At 60.2% G+C, this 15,901-nt stretch overlaps 1 protein-coding gene across 2 annotated transcripts in view; it reads right to left on the bottom strand.

The window, feature by feature from the left end:
• Positions 1 to 407: 407 nt before the first annotated feature.
• Positions 408 to 15,901, bottom strand: part of SDK2 (sidekick cell adhesion molecule 2) — a 252,805-nt gene continuing 237,311 nt past the window's right edge. For both annotated transcript variants that reach the window (XM_038546715.1, XM_038546714.1), the window contains 5 exons: positions 14,467 to 14,631; positions 13,168 to 13,308; positions 12,745 to 12,883; positions 10,173 to 10,299; positions 408 to 870 (listed from right to left, as the gene is read on the bottom strand). In XM_038546715.1, the coding sequence (XP_038402643.1) occupies positions 517 to 870; positions 10,173 to 10,299; positions 12,745 to 12,883; positions 13,168 to 13,308; positions 14,467 to 14,631 (926 nt within the window). In that variant the 3' untranslated portion in view covers positions 408 to 516. The remainder of the gene's footprint in view (positions 871 to 10,172; positions 10,300 to 12,744; positions 12,884 to 13,167; positions 13,309 to 14,466; positions 14,632 to 15,901) is intronic.

Below are 15,901 nucleotides of genomic sequence, written 5' to 3'. Positions count from 1 at the left end.
CCGTCCGAGGCCTGCCAGTGATGCACGCGGAGGGGTGGGGGGTGTGGAGAGAGTAGGTGAGCTTGCCCCCTAGGGATGCCCAGCCTTGCACGCCACCAGCCAGCAATGGGCCTGGGGCCCCAGTGCACGTGGAAGGGGCAGCTGTCAGGACTTCCAGAAGCTTCTGGTCCCCTCAGCCACGCTGCCTCGCAGCTCTCCAGGCCTCTGCTTTCTCGCCGCCCCCCTGCTCTCCCAGGCCCCCCGACCCTGCACCGTTCGCAAAGGGAGCGGCAGACCCCACAATCTGGAGCCGACCAGGCGCCGGCCACACACGGCCTCCCTCGTGGCTTCCTTCTCGTCCTTCTCAACACCGGCTCTGCTGGCCCTGGAATCTCTGGAAAAATAAACTCAGGAGGTGAAAAGTTGACTTGGTTTCTTGGTGTTTTTGTTTTCTGGCAGGCAGTGCGGGGAGGGGTGGGTGGGGGGCGGTTGGTGCTGTTTTTTTTCTCTCTTCTCCCCCTTCCGACGAGGACGACGTCAAACAAACGAGGAAAATCCTGCTATAGGAGCCCGGGAGCCAGGGGTGAGGCTGCTGGGGGGGCGGTAGAGGGTGCTCTGCTGGCTCGGGGGGTTCGGGGGGTTCTGGGGCGTTGGGGTCCGACTGGCCTTGGGCCGGAAGAGGCTGCCCTGCTGGGCGCTGCTGCTGTTGGCCACGGTGGCGTGGTCCGGCTCGCCAGAGTCGCTCTCCGTGTAGCTGTAGGCCTGGGCCCGCGAGATGCCCTTCTGCTGCCGCCGCCACGAGTTGTAGTACGTGGGGTCGCTGATGTAGTGGTTGACAAAGGAGTGGGCCTTCTGGTGGGTGGGGTCGGCCTCGTACTCACTGTCGCTTCCCTGGGGGGATGGAGAACCGGGGAGTCAGGGGCCCGGCGGGGCCAGGTCAGGGTGCTCAGGGCTGGAAGGCCCCGGGCGCCCCCGTATGAATCTCCCAGGCCCCTGGACAGGAGAGGGTGGCCACCGCTGCGCCCTCACCGCCAAGGGGGGCCCGACGCCCCGGCATGCCCACCTTCCCTGCCCTTCGGAGCACGTCGCGGAGACAGACCAAGCGTCCACTGTGGTGTTGCCCCCACCTGCAGGCCCCGAATGGGGATCCCTTCGATTGAAGGGAAATTCACAGAACATAAAGCTGTTTTAAAGTGTGAGGTTCAGTGGCTTTGGGTACATTCAGCCCGCCCCAGGTGACCACCCACCCGCTTTCTACTTCTGTGGATCTACCTTCCCTGGACATTTCCTACGGGGGAGGGGGGTGGGATCACAGAGCATGTGGCTTGTGGGTCTGGCCTCTTTCACTTAGCATAATGTTTTCGGGATGGAATTCATCATGCCTCTTCATTTTCTATGTTTCCGACGCTCGGACACGTGGCGCCTTTGCTGAGTCTGCAGGGGCGATGGCTCCCGGGGCTGGTCAGTCCTGGCAGCCAGCGGATGCCCTTTCGGAGTGACTCCTCCTCCCCTGCCCCTCGGCATCCCAGGGCCAGGTACCAGACACCTAGGGACGGCCCCTCTCAACCCCAGGGCCCACTGAACGTACTCAAGCAAACCTAAGCCTGCTCCTGCGTTAAAGGCTCCTGCCCACGTGTCCCTTCTGCTCCCTCTGCCTCCTGGGGACCTGGAGGTCCCACGAAGGTGGGACGAAGCAGCCACGAGGGTGCTTCCCTGAACGTCCCTACAGGGTGTGATGCGTCCCCTCTTCCCAGGAACTGTGAATAATTAGTTTTCTCAAGGGCAGTCTATGGGCCTTGCCATACCTGGATAGCAACAAACCCGACGTTTTAGAACAGACGTTCATGCACGAGATATACTGAGTTCCAATCTCTGTCTACCTCTGACGTTCGGTGTGACTGGGGACGACGAAGCCAGGGCCGGACCTGCAGAGGCTCCTGGCACCCAGGGGACGCGGGTGCCCGCCCACGCGCCATCCAGGATAAAAGCAACACTCGGTTATCAATCGAGCATGGGAGAAATATCAACAAGAGTTCTCAACGTCACACGATTGACGACCCTGGAGCTTTTTCTCATAAACGCAAAATGTGAACTTATCCTTAAAACTGTGGATACTTCTCGCTGGCCTAGGGAGGGGGGGGGTGGGGAATCGGCAGGAGGCAAGAGTCAGGCTGGGCTGCAGAAGTAAAACCTCTGCTCTCCTTGGTTGGCATCTGAATCATGGAGCTAAAAATATCGTGCCCCCCCACCCCCAGCAGTGTTTTGAGAACGAAGAAGAGGACAGATGGGAACAGCTTTAGAACTCTCTGGAAGAGACGCGCTCTGATTTGAGCCAACGGGACACTCTCTGTGAAATGCAGCTGGGAAGGCCCCACTCGGGTTGCCGCCCCCGCATCCTGGCCCTCATATCATTTGATCATACCCACTGCAGCAAGAAAACCCAGTGCACCCAGTGCACCCAGTGCACATGAGTCTGGGGGGATTAGCTGCGTGCTGCTTGACCAGTACAGCCAGTGGAGAGCGGCTGACCCAGCGGCGAGGGGTCTGAGCTCCGGGGAGTGCGAGGTGCGCTGGCCCCCCAGCAACCCGAAGTCCCGAAGTCCCGTATGGCATCTGGCGCCTCACGGGAAAGATCTATGACAGATAGAACTACAGCCACGCCAGCTGGGGCAGCAGGACACTGTGGCTGACCGTCACACCTTGGCCTTGTGGCTGCCACTGCTCTGTGAGTACCGAGAACGCGGTGCAGACAGGGTGAGGGTCGGCCCCAGAGCTGGGGGATGGCCATCCGCCTGATTTTCCCAAAGCCCACACATGCTCTGGATGACCCCCCGGCTCCTGCCTGGAGGTCACAAGACGGGGATGAGAGCCGGACTCCCCTCCCAGGGGGGATGACACACTCCCTCCTCAATCTGCAAATTGCTGTTGTCTGGCCCTTCCCCGCCTCCACCTCACCCCTCCACAGTCCTTACCACCACCCTGCACACCCTCCCAGGACCTCGGTCCTCTTGGCGGCAGAACTGGCTGCCAGAGACAATGGAAAGTCCCTCGCTGTCCCCATGACGCAGAGAAGTACAACACAAGCCCCTTTCTTTGCCTGCTGCCCAGCTGCCGGCCCAGGAGGGAACAAAGGGGCCCTACAGACAGGGGCTCCATATGCCAAGAGTGGGCAGGGGGCTGAGGGCTGAGCACCTGAGGGCTGGGCACCTGAGGCCTGGGGCTGCGGGCTGGCCGGCCCAGAGGCAGGAGAGGTATGAGCAAGCTGTGGTGGATGCCACCCACGGGGCAGGGGGTGGGGAGGGGGCCCTGATCCGGGAGCAGCGAGGGGCTGTAAGTGTGGGGTTGGGAGACGGCCACCCCACAGTTCTGCCATGGGTCAGATCTTTCCAGGAGGGCCCCCACCAACCAGCCTGAAGAGTTGCTAGCGTCCTTACTAGGGGTTCCAGAACTTAGCTAGCCCCACAAGGGAGTCCCTGTCACTGAAGCCCCCATCCCGGACTGAATGAGCACCTGGGAGGTGGCTGTGCCATGGCCAAGTCCCGACTCGGTCCCTTGCTAGCCAAGTTTGGATCCCTCCCTTGGTCTCTCCCAGCCTCAGCATCCTTGTCAGGAAAATGGGTAGATGTCTGTCTGTAGTTCACAGAGTGAAAAAGGCTCAGAAGCACCTCAGGAGGGATCGAAAGGAGCAGGGGTCACGGAGGATGACTCCGTGTTCAGGCGGCTGGGAAAGGGGAAGAATGTTCCGCTCCTGCCCCCTCAAAGTAAAGCATCGCTCGAGTGGGGAGGGGCCTCTCTGGCCCTCCTGGGGCCCAGACCCCAGAGCCCTTTCATGCACATCATCACCGGCCGACGGCTACCCACTGTGGAGCACCTATGTGTGCCAGACACCTGACAGGTACGGAAAAGCCGTGGAAGCAAGAGCCAGGAGCCCACGGAGGCAGGAGGAGCAGAGGGTTCGAGGTGGGCCGGCCCAGCCCCCAGGCCTCCCGAGCCCGCGGAGGGAGGGGGTCTCTGCCTCGGCGACCCCGCTCTCCCGCCTGCACCACCTCCTGGAACATCTGTTTCTTTTCTGCATGGGGGTGGGGTGAGAAGGGAAGAAAGCCGGCGAGGGGGGACCCGGGGCGCCCATTCCGGCTTTCAACTCTCACGCGGGCCTCGGTAATTGAATGCAGCTTCCCAGTAACCGGCCCAGCACAAAGGGGACCTTTCACGGGCAGTCCCGCCAGGCCGCCAGGCAATCAGGCGACTGCTCCAGCTCCGGGGCCTCTTAACAGCTCCTCAAAGCCACTCACTCAGCAATTACTGGGCCTGGGGAGGGGAGTGGTGGGCGAGGGGGGCCAGCGGGAGGGAGGACCCCGACCGGAGCCCACAACAAAAGGGAGGGAGCAAAGGAGAGCCTTCTGCGCAGGGACTCCCACAGCAGACTCAGGAGGCCGTGGGCGGGGGACCCCGGGGCCCGGGCAGGGTGCCCTCCTCTCGTTGAAGTCTGGCAGGAAGGAATGTGTCGCCCCAGAGGACACGGGGTTCCCTGTATGGGCTCCTGTGGAAGCTGGGGCCCCTCCGTCATCTGCGGCCCAGGGGCCCTCCGTGTGGGTCTAGGCGGAGAGGGGTGCCCTTCCCCTGAGCCAGTGGGCCTCTCCTGGGCATCAGAGATTGGGGGGGTGGTGCTGAGTGTCTCCCTCCCTGGAAGCCCCCTTTAGGCACAATGCTGTTAGGGATCTGGGCTTCTTGTACTAAAACAGCTCGAAATCTTCTCCTGGGAATGTCCTTTGAAAGCTGACACTGGGACAGGAGGTCACCCAGGTTACCTGTGCCCCATACAGGTGACGTGATGGTCAGCGTGTGTGCTCCCCACCACCTTCGGACATGCTCCTGTTTGGGGGCCTCATGGGAGGGAGGTCACTGGGATGGGCGGGGGTGTCGGGGTCAGTGGAGGCCTCGCTCCCTCAATCTCCCTTCTGTGCCGGGCATCTGGGTGAGGCCCTGAGAGCCAGCCAGCCCCAGATTTGAATTCCCGCTGCCTGCGCTTCCGAGCTCTATGATGGAGGGCACGCTGCTTGACGTCTCTGAGCCTCAGTTTCACCTATCTGTGAACCCGGGGTCCTGCTATTTGCATGGTGGGACGGTTAGATTCTAAATGAGAAGCAGCAGGAGATGGGCCTCAGTGACTCTCTTAGACTCGCGACGCAACTCAACGGACAAGAGGCAATCACTGATCAAAGGCCAGACACTCGGACACTCAGAAGGGGGGGGATGACGGAACCATTCAGCCAAACACAACCCTATAAACCCGCACTGCTTCTAGGCACGACCCAGTCCGTTCACGCTCTGAGGCCCAGCTGAAATGCCACCTCCTCCAGGCAGCCCTCTGTGACTCCCCTCCCTCCCCGCAGACGACTCACGGGGCTTTCCGTCCCTGCACCACGAGAAACAGGAAGCCTTTTGCTCTCCATTTTCCTCCTGAAGTTAGATACTGTGGTGCCGTAAAATTTTAGTGAGAAATGAAAACATGTGGTTATTTGAAACATGTGGCTTCCCCTAATGGATCGCAACACACCATAACGCAGCATTCGGAGGGTCCGTCCTGCTCACTACTGGAGCTGCCACGTGTACACACACACAGCGCCTGGTACTGTTGAGTGGGTGCAGAGAAAGTAGTTGCTGAATAAATGCACCGAGAAAGGAGGGAACAGGTTCCAGGGAGGACAAAACCACCACGGTGTCACCCAGGGCCCAACCCAACGAGCATGGCACACAGCAGGTGTGCAGGGGGCCCTGGTGGCCCACCCTGCACCCTGGGCCTTGTGGTCCAGCGGCCCCGTGCCCCCTGTAATATAGAGAACCCCACCAGGCTTTGCACAGCACCCTGAGGGTCAAGGGGTGCCATTCTTGAACAATCCTTGGGGTCATTCCTGGCCGCCAGTAAGGCCTCTGTGACGACTTCACCCTGACGACTGGGTGCCCGAGACAATGTAATTCGCCCCGTGTATTTTCTTACAGGCTTCACTTCATCACAGTGAGTTTCCCAGGGCCGCCCAGGACATCACAAAGACTGAATATTTATTAGAAGAGGCGTGCCATTGGCTGGAAATTCCTTTTCCATTGAGACTTAACTTGTGTGCCAGGCAATTCCTCTCCCATACTTGGGCTCTTCCTTTGAAAATGCCATTGGAACGCAGCCAGACTTCGTTTTCAGAAGTTGCATCCAACGAGCCCATGGGCTCTTCAAACCTCAGCCTTTGTGTGTCCCCCTGCCTGGAGCCCCCTCCAACCCGCACCCCTCGCACCCCTGGGGGGACAGCCCCTCCCCAGGCCCGCCCCGCATCTTCCCACAGCCCCACGATGGCCTTTCTCACATCTTATCATGTAGGTTTGTTTATAAGCAACGTGGACTTCCGTCGATTACCGTATCGCAGGAAAAGGGCTGGGCAAATCTCTGCCAATTTTTGGAGAGTCGGTTTTGGGTGGTCTGACTTGGAATAGAAACCAGGCAGGCAGACGCGGGGCTCACTCCCAGAGGACCTAGGGGGAGGGGGACTTCCAAAGGTCAGGCCTTCCTTCTCCAGAGCGGCTGAAATGCAGGCCCACCCCCCCACCCGCCGCCTGCGTGGCTGCTGACCCCGGGGGGACAGGTCCCTGCAGAGGCCACCCCGTGCAGGAGGACCGCGGAGCATCCACCATAAGCCCCCCAACTGCAAGTCGCCGTGGCGGATGCTCTTCATACCAGACGCTGGCGTGTAGCTGCGCTGCTCCTCAGGGGGCCGGTCAGTAGTAATAGGATCTGCTTATTTGTGTTTTCAACTAGGGCATCCGGGGGAGACCAGCCGCTCTGCCTCCGGGCCTGTCCCCTCCAGCCCACCCGGAGCTCCCTGGAGGCAGGGTCACGTCTCCATCACCTCTCCGTCCCTGGAGTCCACACTCAAGGAATGAGGGGAGGAGAAGTCAGGCTGTGCGGCTCCCCTGCCGCCCGCCGCTGCACCCACCAGGGTAGCCCTCCCTGCCCTGGGCAGATGCTGACATCAGGCCCCCTTAGCTGTCAAGGCACAGAGTTTGATCTGACCCCAGAGGCATAACAGGCAAGTGGGGTCAGGTCTTGTCGTGGCGAAATCACAGAGCAGTCTGTGATTGGGGTCCTGTCGGTGACCCTTGGGGGCTCAGGATGGTGGCTCTCTCCCAGCAGGTATGGAAGCAATTTGACCTCTTACCTAAAGGTACGCTTAGCACCAGCACAGCATGCTGGTGCCCTGGACCTGGGGCATGGTGGGGCCCGTGAGCGAGGTGGCTGGGCCCTCTCAGGGCTTCCTGAGCCGTGTGCCTCTGAAGATGCCAGTGCTCTGGCAATGGCCTCCGGGATCCTAGACGACCTGCAGAGGCCCCAAAGCCAACTGCCTGGTTTTCAAGAACAATTTCAAAGCAAACAGACCCAAAGGATCCTGACTGCCTTCTCCAGGGCCCCCGTGACGAGCCTGACTCCATCCCCCGGCAGGCACTCCTTGTAACGGTCCCTTGGATAGGGTGCCGCCGTGCTGTGTGGGTGTGGGCTGCGAAGGACCCCTCCCCATCCCGGGGTCAGGGAGGAACGGAGCCGGGATTCAAGCCCGGGGCTGAACACCAGCCACGACCACGCGCTGCTGCTTTCAAATGACTGTTTCCCCGTTCAAAGCCACCCTGTGATGGGGCTGGATGATCACCCGAGTGATCTGCTCTGCGAAGCTGCTAGGGCACCTTTCTTGGGGGACAGCCTCAATGCCTCTGGAACTTTCCTCCGAGTGTGCATGTCTTAATCCTTTGAAGATGAGCTCAAGCTTTGTTTGTGTTTCTTTAAAGGAAACCCACAGTCACTTGTTTTCAAGTGTCTCATCTGGCTAGCTCTGAAGGCCTTTCCAGAAAGTCTGCCGTGAGGGTGACATCACCGGCTTTGGGGCAGGGTAGGGCCGAGGCGCCAAGCTGGGCTCTGTGTCAGAAGGGCCTGTGTGCAGGGTCTGACTAGGAAGTGGTGAGGCACGTGGGAGGGTGAGGGCAGGGCGTGTGACTGTTGTCACCAGCGTCACTTTGAAGGGCCACGCCTCTCCGAACGTGTGCGTTCTGGCCTTGGTCCCAAAGGAATGGTGTGACAACCCTGAACCTGTTTCTCTGTCCTGCCAACCTGCTTTGGTCTTGACCAGCTTCTCCAGTGACCCTCCTGTGCTTTCACGACAGTGTGCAGCATGCCATGGACCCCGTGCCAAGACGGACACCGGGGAGGGGACAGACTGTTGAAGTCTCTGTCTTCATGGAACTCAGCTTGACATAAATAAACCCAGCCGAGCTCCAAATCAGACCCCAAGCCATCCCAAGGTCCACAGGCGGAGCTCGAGGCCTGGGCTGGGGTCCACTGCTCCCCGTGAAGGGGGACGTGGGCCTTCTGCTGTGACAAGGCTTCTGGAACCAGGAGGCCTCCCTCTCCGGGCCATGTGCTTCCCGTAGGTGACTGGTTCCAGATTGCTATGGAAACCGTATTCAAAGTGATGGGCTGGTTTTGAACAAAAGACACCAGGGGGAAGCGGGGGATTCCAAGGACCCTGGAGTAGGGTGGCCTTAGGATGATGGTGCTTCTCTCAGTGACTTCTTCAAGGCTGGGGGTCCTGGCATGGCCTCAGGCCAGCGCCGCGTCCTGGAGGAGGTTTCTCCTGACTCACGGAGAGATGGCCACGGGCCATGGGAAGGCATCCGGGCGGTATCTTCCGCACTCAGAGGGCTCACTCCCTGAAAGGTCAGTGCCAGCCAAAGAGTGTGCGGGAGTAAGGCCTTCTGCGGAAGGTTGAAGGAGTCGGGTCAGAGCAGCACGGGGAGCCCCTTTGGTCTCCATAGACCGGAGCGTGGCCTAAGGAGCCCTTTGTCACAGCCTCTCGGGCAGAGGGAATCCCTTTACTTTTTTTTGGGAATTTTCCCTTGAGTGCCTAGAACTGACATGCTCATGGCCACGTTTAGGGAGAAAGAAAGGAAAACCATGCTTCAGCGAAGCGTGGCCTGGGAGGTCCCAGGTTGTATATGGCCGCAAAGAGTTAAATCCTTAGAACACGACGCCACAACCGGAATCATGTGAGTTCCTGAGTTAGCCAGGCTAAGTTGGGGTCTCTGTCCCTGCCAGCTCTGTGTGAGCTGGGGTGTTAGCTCCAGCCCTGTGGGCTCCGCCAAGCCCATCAGTAACCCTGGAGCTGAACAAAACAGTAGTGAGCCAGAGGCCCCGGGTCTACTGGGCCCGTGACCGGATCCCGGGCGCCCTGGCACCTCCTGCTCGGCGGATGGCCTCGTTCCCTGCTGGCACCCCTTCGCTCCTGTCCTCTACCAGGACCGGGGGCAGAGAGGTCTAGAGCGTGGGATGCCGTGGCCTTTCTCGGTCCCTTCCTGGGCAACCACCAGGCTTGGCCAGGGCCAAGAGGGCTGGGTGGGAGGCCACGACATGACTTCATTGGAATGCACTCAACCTGCCCCCCCATCCCGTCCCCACGATCTGGAACAGTGTCCCTATGTGGCCCACCTAATGGCAGCCTCTCTAAAGCTCCGTGTCTCCCAGAGGCACCATCTCCTTCTTAATATAAAACCTGACATTTATTGAACAGCGGCTGTGCGTGCTGGCTAAGCTTCTCTGTGCCCCATCTCAGCAATCCCACAGCCCCGAGACACAGCCTGTTAGCGTCCTCGCCTGTTCTGCAGATGGAGAACCAGGCTCAAAGAGGTTGCCTACCCCGTCCAGGATGCTCTGCTCCACAGGCAGCAGAGCCACGATGCAAACTGAGGCCTGAGCCTCCAAAGCTTAGGGCCTGGCTAGGCTGCACCGCTCCCCATCCTCGGGGTTCCAGGACTTATTGCCCTCAGTTTCTGACCCGAACCAGCGAAGGTCAGCCCTGGCAACATAGGGCTCCTTCTCTTGGCCTTCATGAGCTCCCCTGCAGACCAGAGCAGGTGAGGAGACTCTGGACACTCTAGAGGTGTTGGAGGGGGGTCTTATCTGGTCAAGGTTACAGGGTCCCCATTGGCCCTGGAGCAAACTCTGAGCAGAGCTTAGCAGGGGACAGCAGGTCCACATCCGACTCCCGGCTAGTTTTCTGGGGCCCCTTAGTCTCTGCGGCCCCATAAAGTCCAGGAGACGAGGAAGCCCAGGTGACGCCCACCGCTCCCACTCCAGGGCGCCTGGCCCTCCTGCCCCTCACCTGAGAGTCGGAGATTTCTGAGGGCTTCTCGGTCAGGCTGCTGCTCTCTGCCGGGATGAGGTCATTGTACTTGGTGACGTCCTCGTCGGAGTAGTGGAGGCTGCCGGGGCTGGGCCGGGGAGGGGACCTAGAAGGTGCAGAGGTGAGGAGGCTGAGAGGCGGCCTCATCCAGAGCGGCTGGCCTGGTCCTTGATGCCTCCGACCTGTGTCCCTCCTCCCTGGGGTGCAATAGGCTCTGCTGGACCAACCTCCTGAACCAGCACCAGGGAAATGAGGGGCAGGGAGACACTCCCTCCCTTCCCACTGGACTCTTCATTCATGGTTTCAAGGCCTCGGGGACCGGGATCCCTTGGCGGGGAATGTTAGAAAGCCTTTCTGCCCCCCCCCCCCCCCCCCCCCCCCCCCCCCCCCCGAGACCTCCGAGTCACAATCCCAGGTGAGGCCTTCATGCCTGCGCCGCAGACAAAACCGCCCGCCCCCTTGTCATTCCTGAACTCACCCAGGGAGCATTAGAGGGTTAACGCAAAGCATTAAGAGTAAAAGGGAAACCGCTGCCTCCTCCCTTCAGATCTGCTCAGAGACCAGAAATGAATCTGGGCGTGGAGTCCTGCCCAACCTTTGAAAATCAGCCTTGGACAAAGTGCATTTCGCACTGAGTTAGAGACTTGGCTCTGTGTCACCTGCACGAACGAACACGCAGGACGGGGCCCCTCAGCACTCCGCCTGCCGTGGGTGCCCAGAGGCTGGAGGCCAGGCTGTGCTTTCCAGAACCACCCGAGCTGAGGGTGAGGGTAGTGGGTTGGGCAGGCTCCTGGGGACACCAGGCGGGTGGCTGGGGTCTTTCACGACCCTGTCCTGTTTGGGATTCCTCGGGACAGGGCTCAAGGGAGGCACTGCCCAGGGCCCGGCGCCCCGAGGTCTGCCCAGTCTGCTTGAGGAAGGTGTCCTGGAACCGTGGTGCTGAACGCCAGCTGCCCCCACCGGGGCCGGCCGTGCTTGGCTACAGAAACGCTGCTCTGAGAACGATCCCACGGCCTGGGAGCGTGTCCCAAGCAACCTCCCCGCCCCCTCCAACCTCTTGTACTACATCTGCACCGATTCGATTCCAAATGACAGAGCCGCATCCTTAACTACTTAAAAATAAAACCGTAACAATACTGGCAGCAGCTTCGTGTAGACAAGATGGGCAAATGCGTGATGCTGGGCAGGGGGAAGGGGGTGGAAATGGGGTGTCAGGCTCGAGCTGTCTTGGCCACCAGCAGGGTGAGTGAGGAGCTGACGGTGTGGCCAGGGCTGGGTCGGACTCCCAGAGCCCGGGGCTGGTTTGGTGCAAACAGGATCTCTGTGTATACACAGCAGGGTAGAGGACACACGGGGGCCGTGGTGTGTGTACTCTGGGGGCGTGAGAGGCAGGCGAGGCCGGGCCATCCGTGAAATGCCCCGTTGTTCCGTGTGGCAGGGTCCCGGAGCCAGCCTGGCGGGGCTGCAGTGGACCTGCTGGGCCCACCGCCTCGGCCTCAAATGGCTCTTTCTTTGGAAAGCTGGATCTGGCGGGGGATGAGAGCAGGGCCTGCCGGCCTGCGCGCCCCTCCCTCTGTCCTCCTGATGAACACACACATCGCCTCTTCCCTCCAGGACGAGACAGAGGGGAGCTTTGTGAGCTGCGCCCGACCAGCGTGCCCCTCCGATGAACCGGGAATGTTAATAGGGCTGAGGCTGAGTGGACGGGCGCTGCTGGATGGTGGCCCCCTCCATCTCTCCTGAGCATCCTGGAGCATAAGAATGCCAGGTCACATCAGGTGAGCCCTGGCAGGTGGGCCCCAGCAGCTGCCCTGGCCCTCGGACACAGCCCAGCCTGCCACAGGGAGTGGGGCTGGGGTGGGGGACGGGGACCTAGGGCTGGAGACAAGTCAGGAGGACACAGGGGCCCGGTGCACCGCCCGCCGGGACCTCTCCTGGCTGGCTGTTTGCAGACGCTGCCCTCTGAGGATGAGGACGGTGCTGGCAGCATGGACTTGTGGGGTGAGGAGGAGTAAACTGTTCCATAAGAGGTAGGAGTCAGGACCCAGGGGAGAGGGTGTCCACGCTCTGAGCGCCCCTTCCAGAATTGAGAGGAGACAGGTAAGGCATAAGCAATAACGGGGTACTCCGGGCACCTGCCCCTCAGGTGTGTCTGTCCGGCCTACCTCTGCTGGGCCCGCCCCACTGCTGGAGCCAGCGGCTCTCACGGCTTCCCGCTCGCTCCTCGGAGCAGCTGGCTCCAAACAGTGGCAGGTTTGGGTGGGAAAATTGCACACGTCCTTTGCATTTTGCTGTCCCTGGTGGGTCCCCGCTTCCTGTGCCTTTTCTCCCTACTGTGCTCTCACATGGGGCTGTGGCCTCCACACCCTGGTGGTGCTGCTTGGGCCCCGCGGGCCATCCCCAGCCCCTGAGCTCGAAAGCCATTTCGGGACAGTGAGACCACGTGGACACTGCCTGTTCTGCGGCCCTCCCGAGAGTCCTCCTCACCCCCGGGCGCTGCTGGCCCCCCAAACTCCATCCCCCCTGCCCTGCCGTGCAGAGAGCCCTCTACCTGGTGTACAGGCCATTCTTCCGGCAGAAGGAATTCTTCACAGAGAGCCTCCGGTTGTTGAGTTCCAGGGCAGGGAAACTGCTTTCATCCAAGCTCATCATCTCCCCGTGGCCAAGGGCACCAGACTTGGCACTGTTCCCTGGCGGGGGGAGGTAGGGGGAGACCGCATCTGGTCAGCCGTGCCATCCCTTTAGACCGCTGGCCTCCCCTCTCCCACCTGGCCGGGATGCTCTCTCTTTCTCTTGTTAGAGGTGAGACCAAACGGGAGATGGAGATCGTACATAGGGGCCCCAGGCTGCCCCCCCCCCCCCACCTAGCAGAGCAGGTGCATTCCTAGGAGAGAACCCCCGGCCCCAACCTTGCCCAAAGGGAGGTGGACCCAGGAGCATCCCGTCCAGTCAGCAGGGCTTGGTGCCAGCTCACCAGAGTCCGTCTTCTTGGCGTACTTCTTGCTCTGGCCTCGGATGATGAGCACAAAGACCAGAAGCAGGATGAAGATGAGGCCAACGAGGGCAATGACCACCAAGAACCACCACTCCTCGTAGAAAGGGTTGGCTTTCTGGGCTGGAACATGAATGGGGGCAGGGGTGTCAGGTGCCTCCTGCCTCTAAGCCTCCCGCTCCAGCTGGGACCCTACCACCTGCTCAGTTTATGGCATGCACAGTCTGTGCCCCATTGCAATGAGGTAGACCCTAAGACAAGGTCGGCAGGGACAGTTTTAGCTCAAGGACCAGCTCTCATCCATTGGTAAAGGGATGCCTGGAGGGCTGCTTTGAGTTCTGAGGCTGCATCTGGACTCGCCAGCAAAGAGTGTGAGGGTTGATTAGTGATGTCTGCCAAAGACACAGGACGGAGAAGCAGTAGTGTGCATGCTAATTTTCCTTTTTTACCTCCCCCTCCTCTTGCCACCCGTGGCCTAGGGGCTACCTTGACAGGCAGGCCCACATTCGTTTTGGGGAGTACCTTTCTGGTGTGTGGTAGGCCTGGGAGACTTTCTCCCCAGGGACTGGACTCAGTCTTTCTCTGGCAGCAGAAAGTGAGGGGAACGGGGCGGGGGGTGGACATGTGTGGGGCTTCAGAATGCTCCCTCCAGCCAGGGCTCTCCTTCCTTCAAAGCCCTCAAGACCATGCTTTGTGCACAAACCACTACTAATCCAGGGGGCTGCCTAATGAGGAGCTGGCTCTTCTATTCCCCGTGCCCTGGTTCTATCAATCTGGACAAGGGAGATCGTATGTGGGAGGAGGGAGGCCGCCAGGTTTCTGAGCCTCACCCACTGGGTTACCATTTTGAGCTATGTTTCTGCCTTGAGGGAAGGGGCCTTGGTATGAAAAGTTGGGCAAGTGATTGGATTTGAGGTCATGGGTTTTGGCACTGGAGTCCTCCGTGAGTCCTCCAAGATGCGCTGGACGGGAAGCATGAGAGGAAGAAGGGGAGGGGTGGCAGTCCTATGCCTCTCAGCCCCAGACAATGCTCCACAGGCCACTGCATCTGTTTTGGGGGTGGTTTCCATAGAAACATGCAGTTTATGGCCTGAGTGAATTCTCTCGGGTGATGAGCTCACAGAAGCTCTCATCTTGGGCCCAGGGATGTGTCCACAAGCCCCACTGAGCCCCCTCCCCAGGGCTTCTGGAATCCTTGCAAAGGAACCCCAGGGATACACAGCCACCGGAGCTCAAAGCTGACCCAGGCCCTGGTCCAGTCTTCTGGTGCGTGGGCAGTACCTGGCACAGACTGGGAGGGGCTGCTGGGGGTGCCGAAGCCATAGTCGTTGACGGCGATGACTCGGAAGTCGTAGCTCACGCCTGGCTTCAGGATGTCCATGCTGAACGTGTAGGAGGTCACCTCCTTGGGGATGTCTTTGATGAGGATGTCCCATAGCCCCTCGTCTGCAAGAGTGTCGAGAGGGAGACGCCCCGTGAGGGGGAGCCCCCTCCCACCCCACCTGCTGCCCCCGGAGAGCAGGGCCTGTCTGGACTGCCCAGTCAATGCTGAATCTCTGCAGGTATTTTTCAAAAGATGGCTTTTTGGAGTCTCCGACCCTTTGGTTCCCTTTATTAAAATATCTGTAAAATATTTAAAGACGTGTAGTATGTAGAAAACACGATACCCGCCAACCCAACGCCACCGCCCACAGGAGGAGACTCAGCATTCTGGTACCTGTGTAGAAGAACTCAAATCACCTGTTTTTGCATCATTAAAAGTGCTGGTCAACGTGACTTTACGTGGTTGCCTACGATTTTATCACATGGGTATATCCTCCTTTCCTTAACTGGGCCCCTCTTTTTCTGACCCCCCCTTTCCTATTCAAAATATATATAGTAGTGGGATCAGACAAAAAGAAGACCCCTTTTTTAAAATAGCCACAGGAGGGGCTGGCCTTGCCTGTGAGGGTGCGGACCGATGGGGGCCCATCCTCAGCTGCCTCCTTGCTGAGGAGCAGGAAGCTGGGGATAAAGCACCCAGACAAGCCTGGAGGGGTCCCCCATCTGTTCTCCACCCACATTGTCCCCAACCACCTCCATCCTTTCAGGCCTGCCCCTCTGTCCGTGGCTCTCTGGGTCTGACCCTTTTGGGACTGAATTCACGTCCACCTCATTCAAAAGGAGCAGCGGGCATGTTGCTCCCCATGAGAGAAGTGCAAGCACCTGCCGGGGCCCCGCAGCATCCACCTCGGGCCCCCGGCCAGAGGCTCCATGCAGGGCCACTGGGATTGGCGTGGCCCTTAGAAGGATGGGGAGCCCTTCTGCTTGTTGCTGATTTTCCAACTAAAGCGTGGGGGTGATCCAGGGAGTCCAGGGATCTTAGGACTCGGTGGCTGGGCTCCTAGGTCTTGCGTCCTGTGGCGCGCTCCGGGGAGGGCACCTGGCAGCCTCAGCGAGGCAGCGTTCCTGAGCTCCTTCTGGTAAGAGCCACCCGTCGGGTCCACAGGCTACTCCCTGGCTCCAGCTTGGTGCTTCCAGCCTCTTCCAGGGGCTCACGGATTCTGGTTCCTTCACCACATGTATCACGGATCCACCCACGCCAGGAACTCTGGTGGAGGCCCCCATCACCCCCATCGTCCTCTCTGAACTGTGGACCACGAGGGTGTTGGCCCTGCCCACCCAGTTCTCTCCAACTGGAAGTAGCTGCGGGGGCCCATCTGTGTCCTGCCGTCCT

This window comes from Canis lupus, chromosome 9 (genome assembly GCF_011100685.1).
Source record: "Canis lupus familiaris isolate Mischka breed German Shepherd chromosome 9, alternate assembly UU_Cfam_GSD_1.0, whole genome shotgun sequence".
NCBI lineage: Eukaryota > Metazoa > Chordata > Mammalia > Carnivora > Canidae > Canis > Canis lupus.
This window is presented reverse-complemented; position numbering and strand designations above follow the sequence as displayed.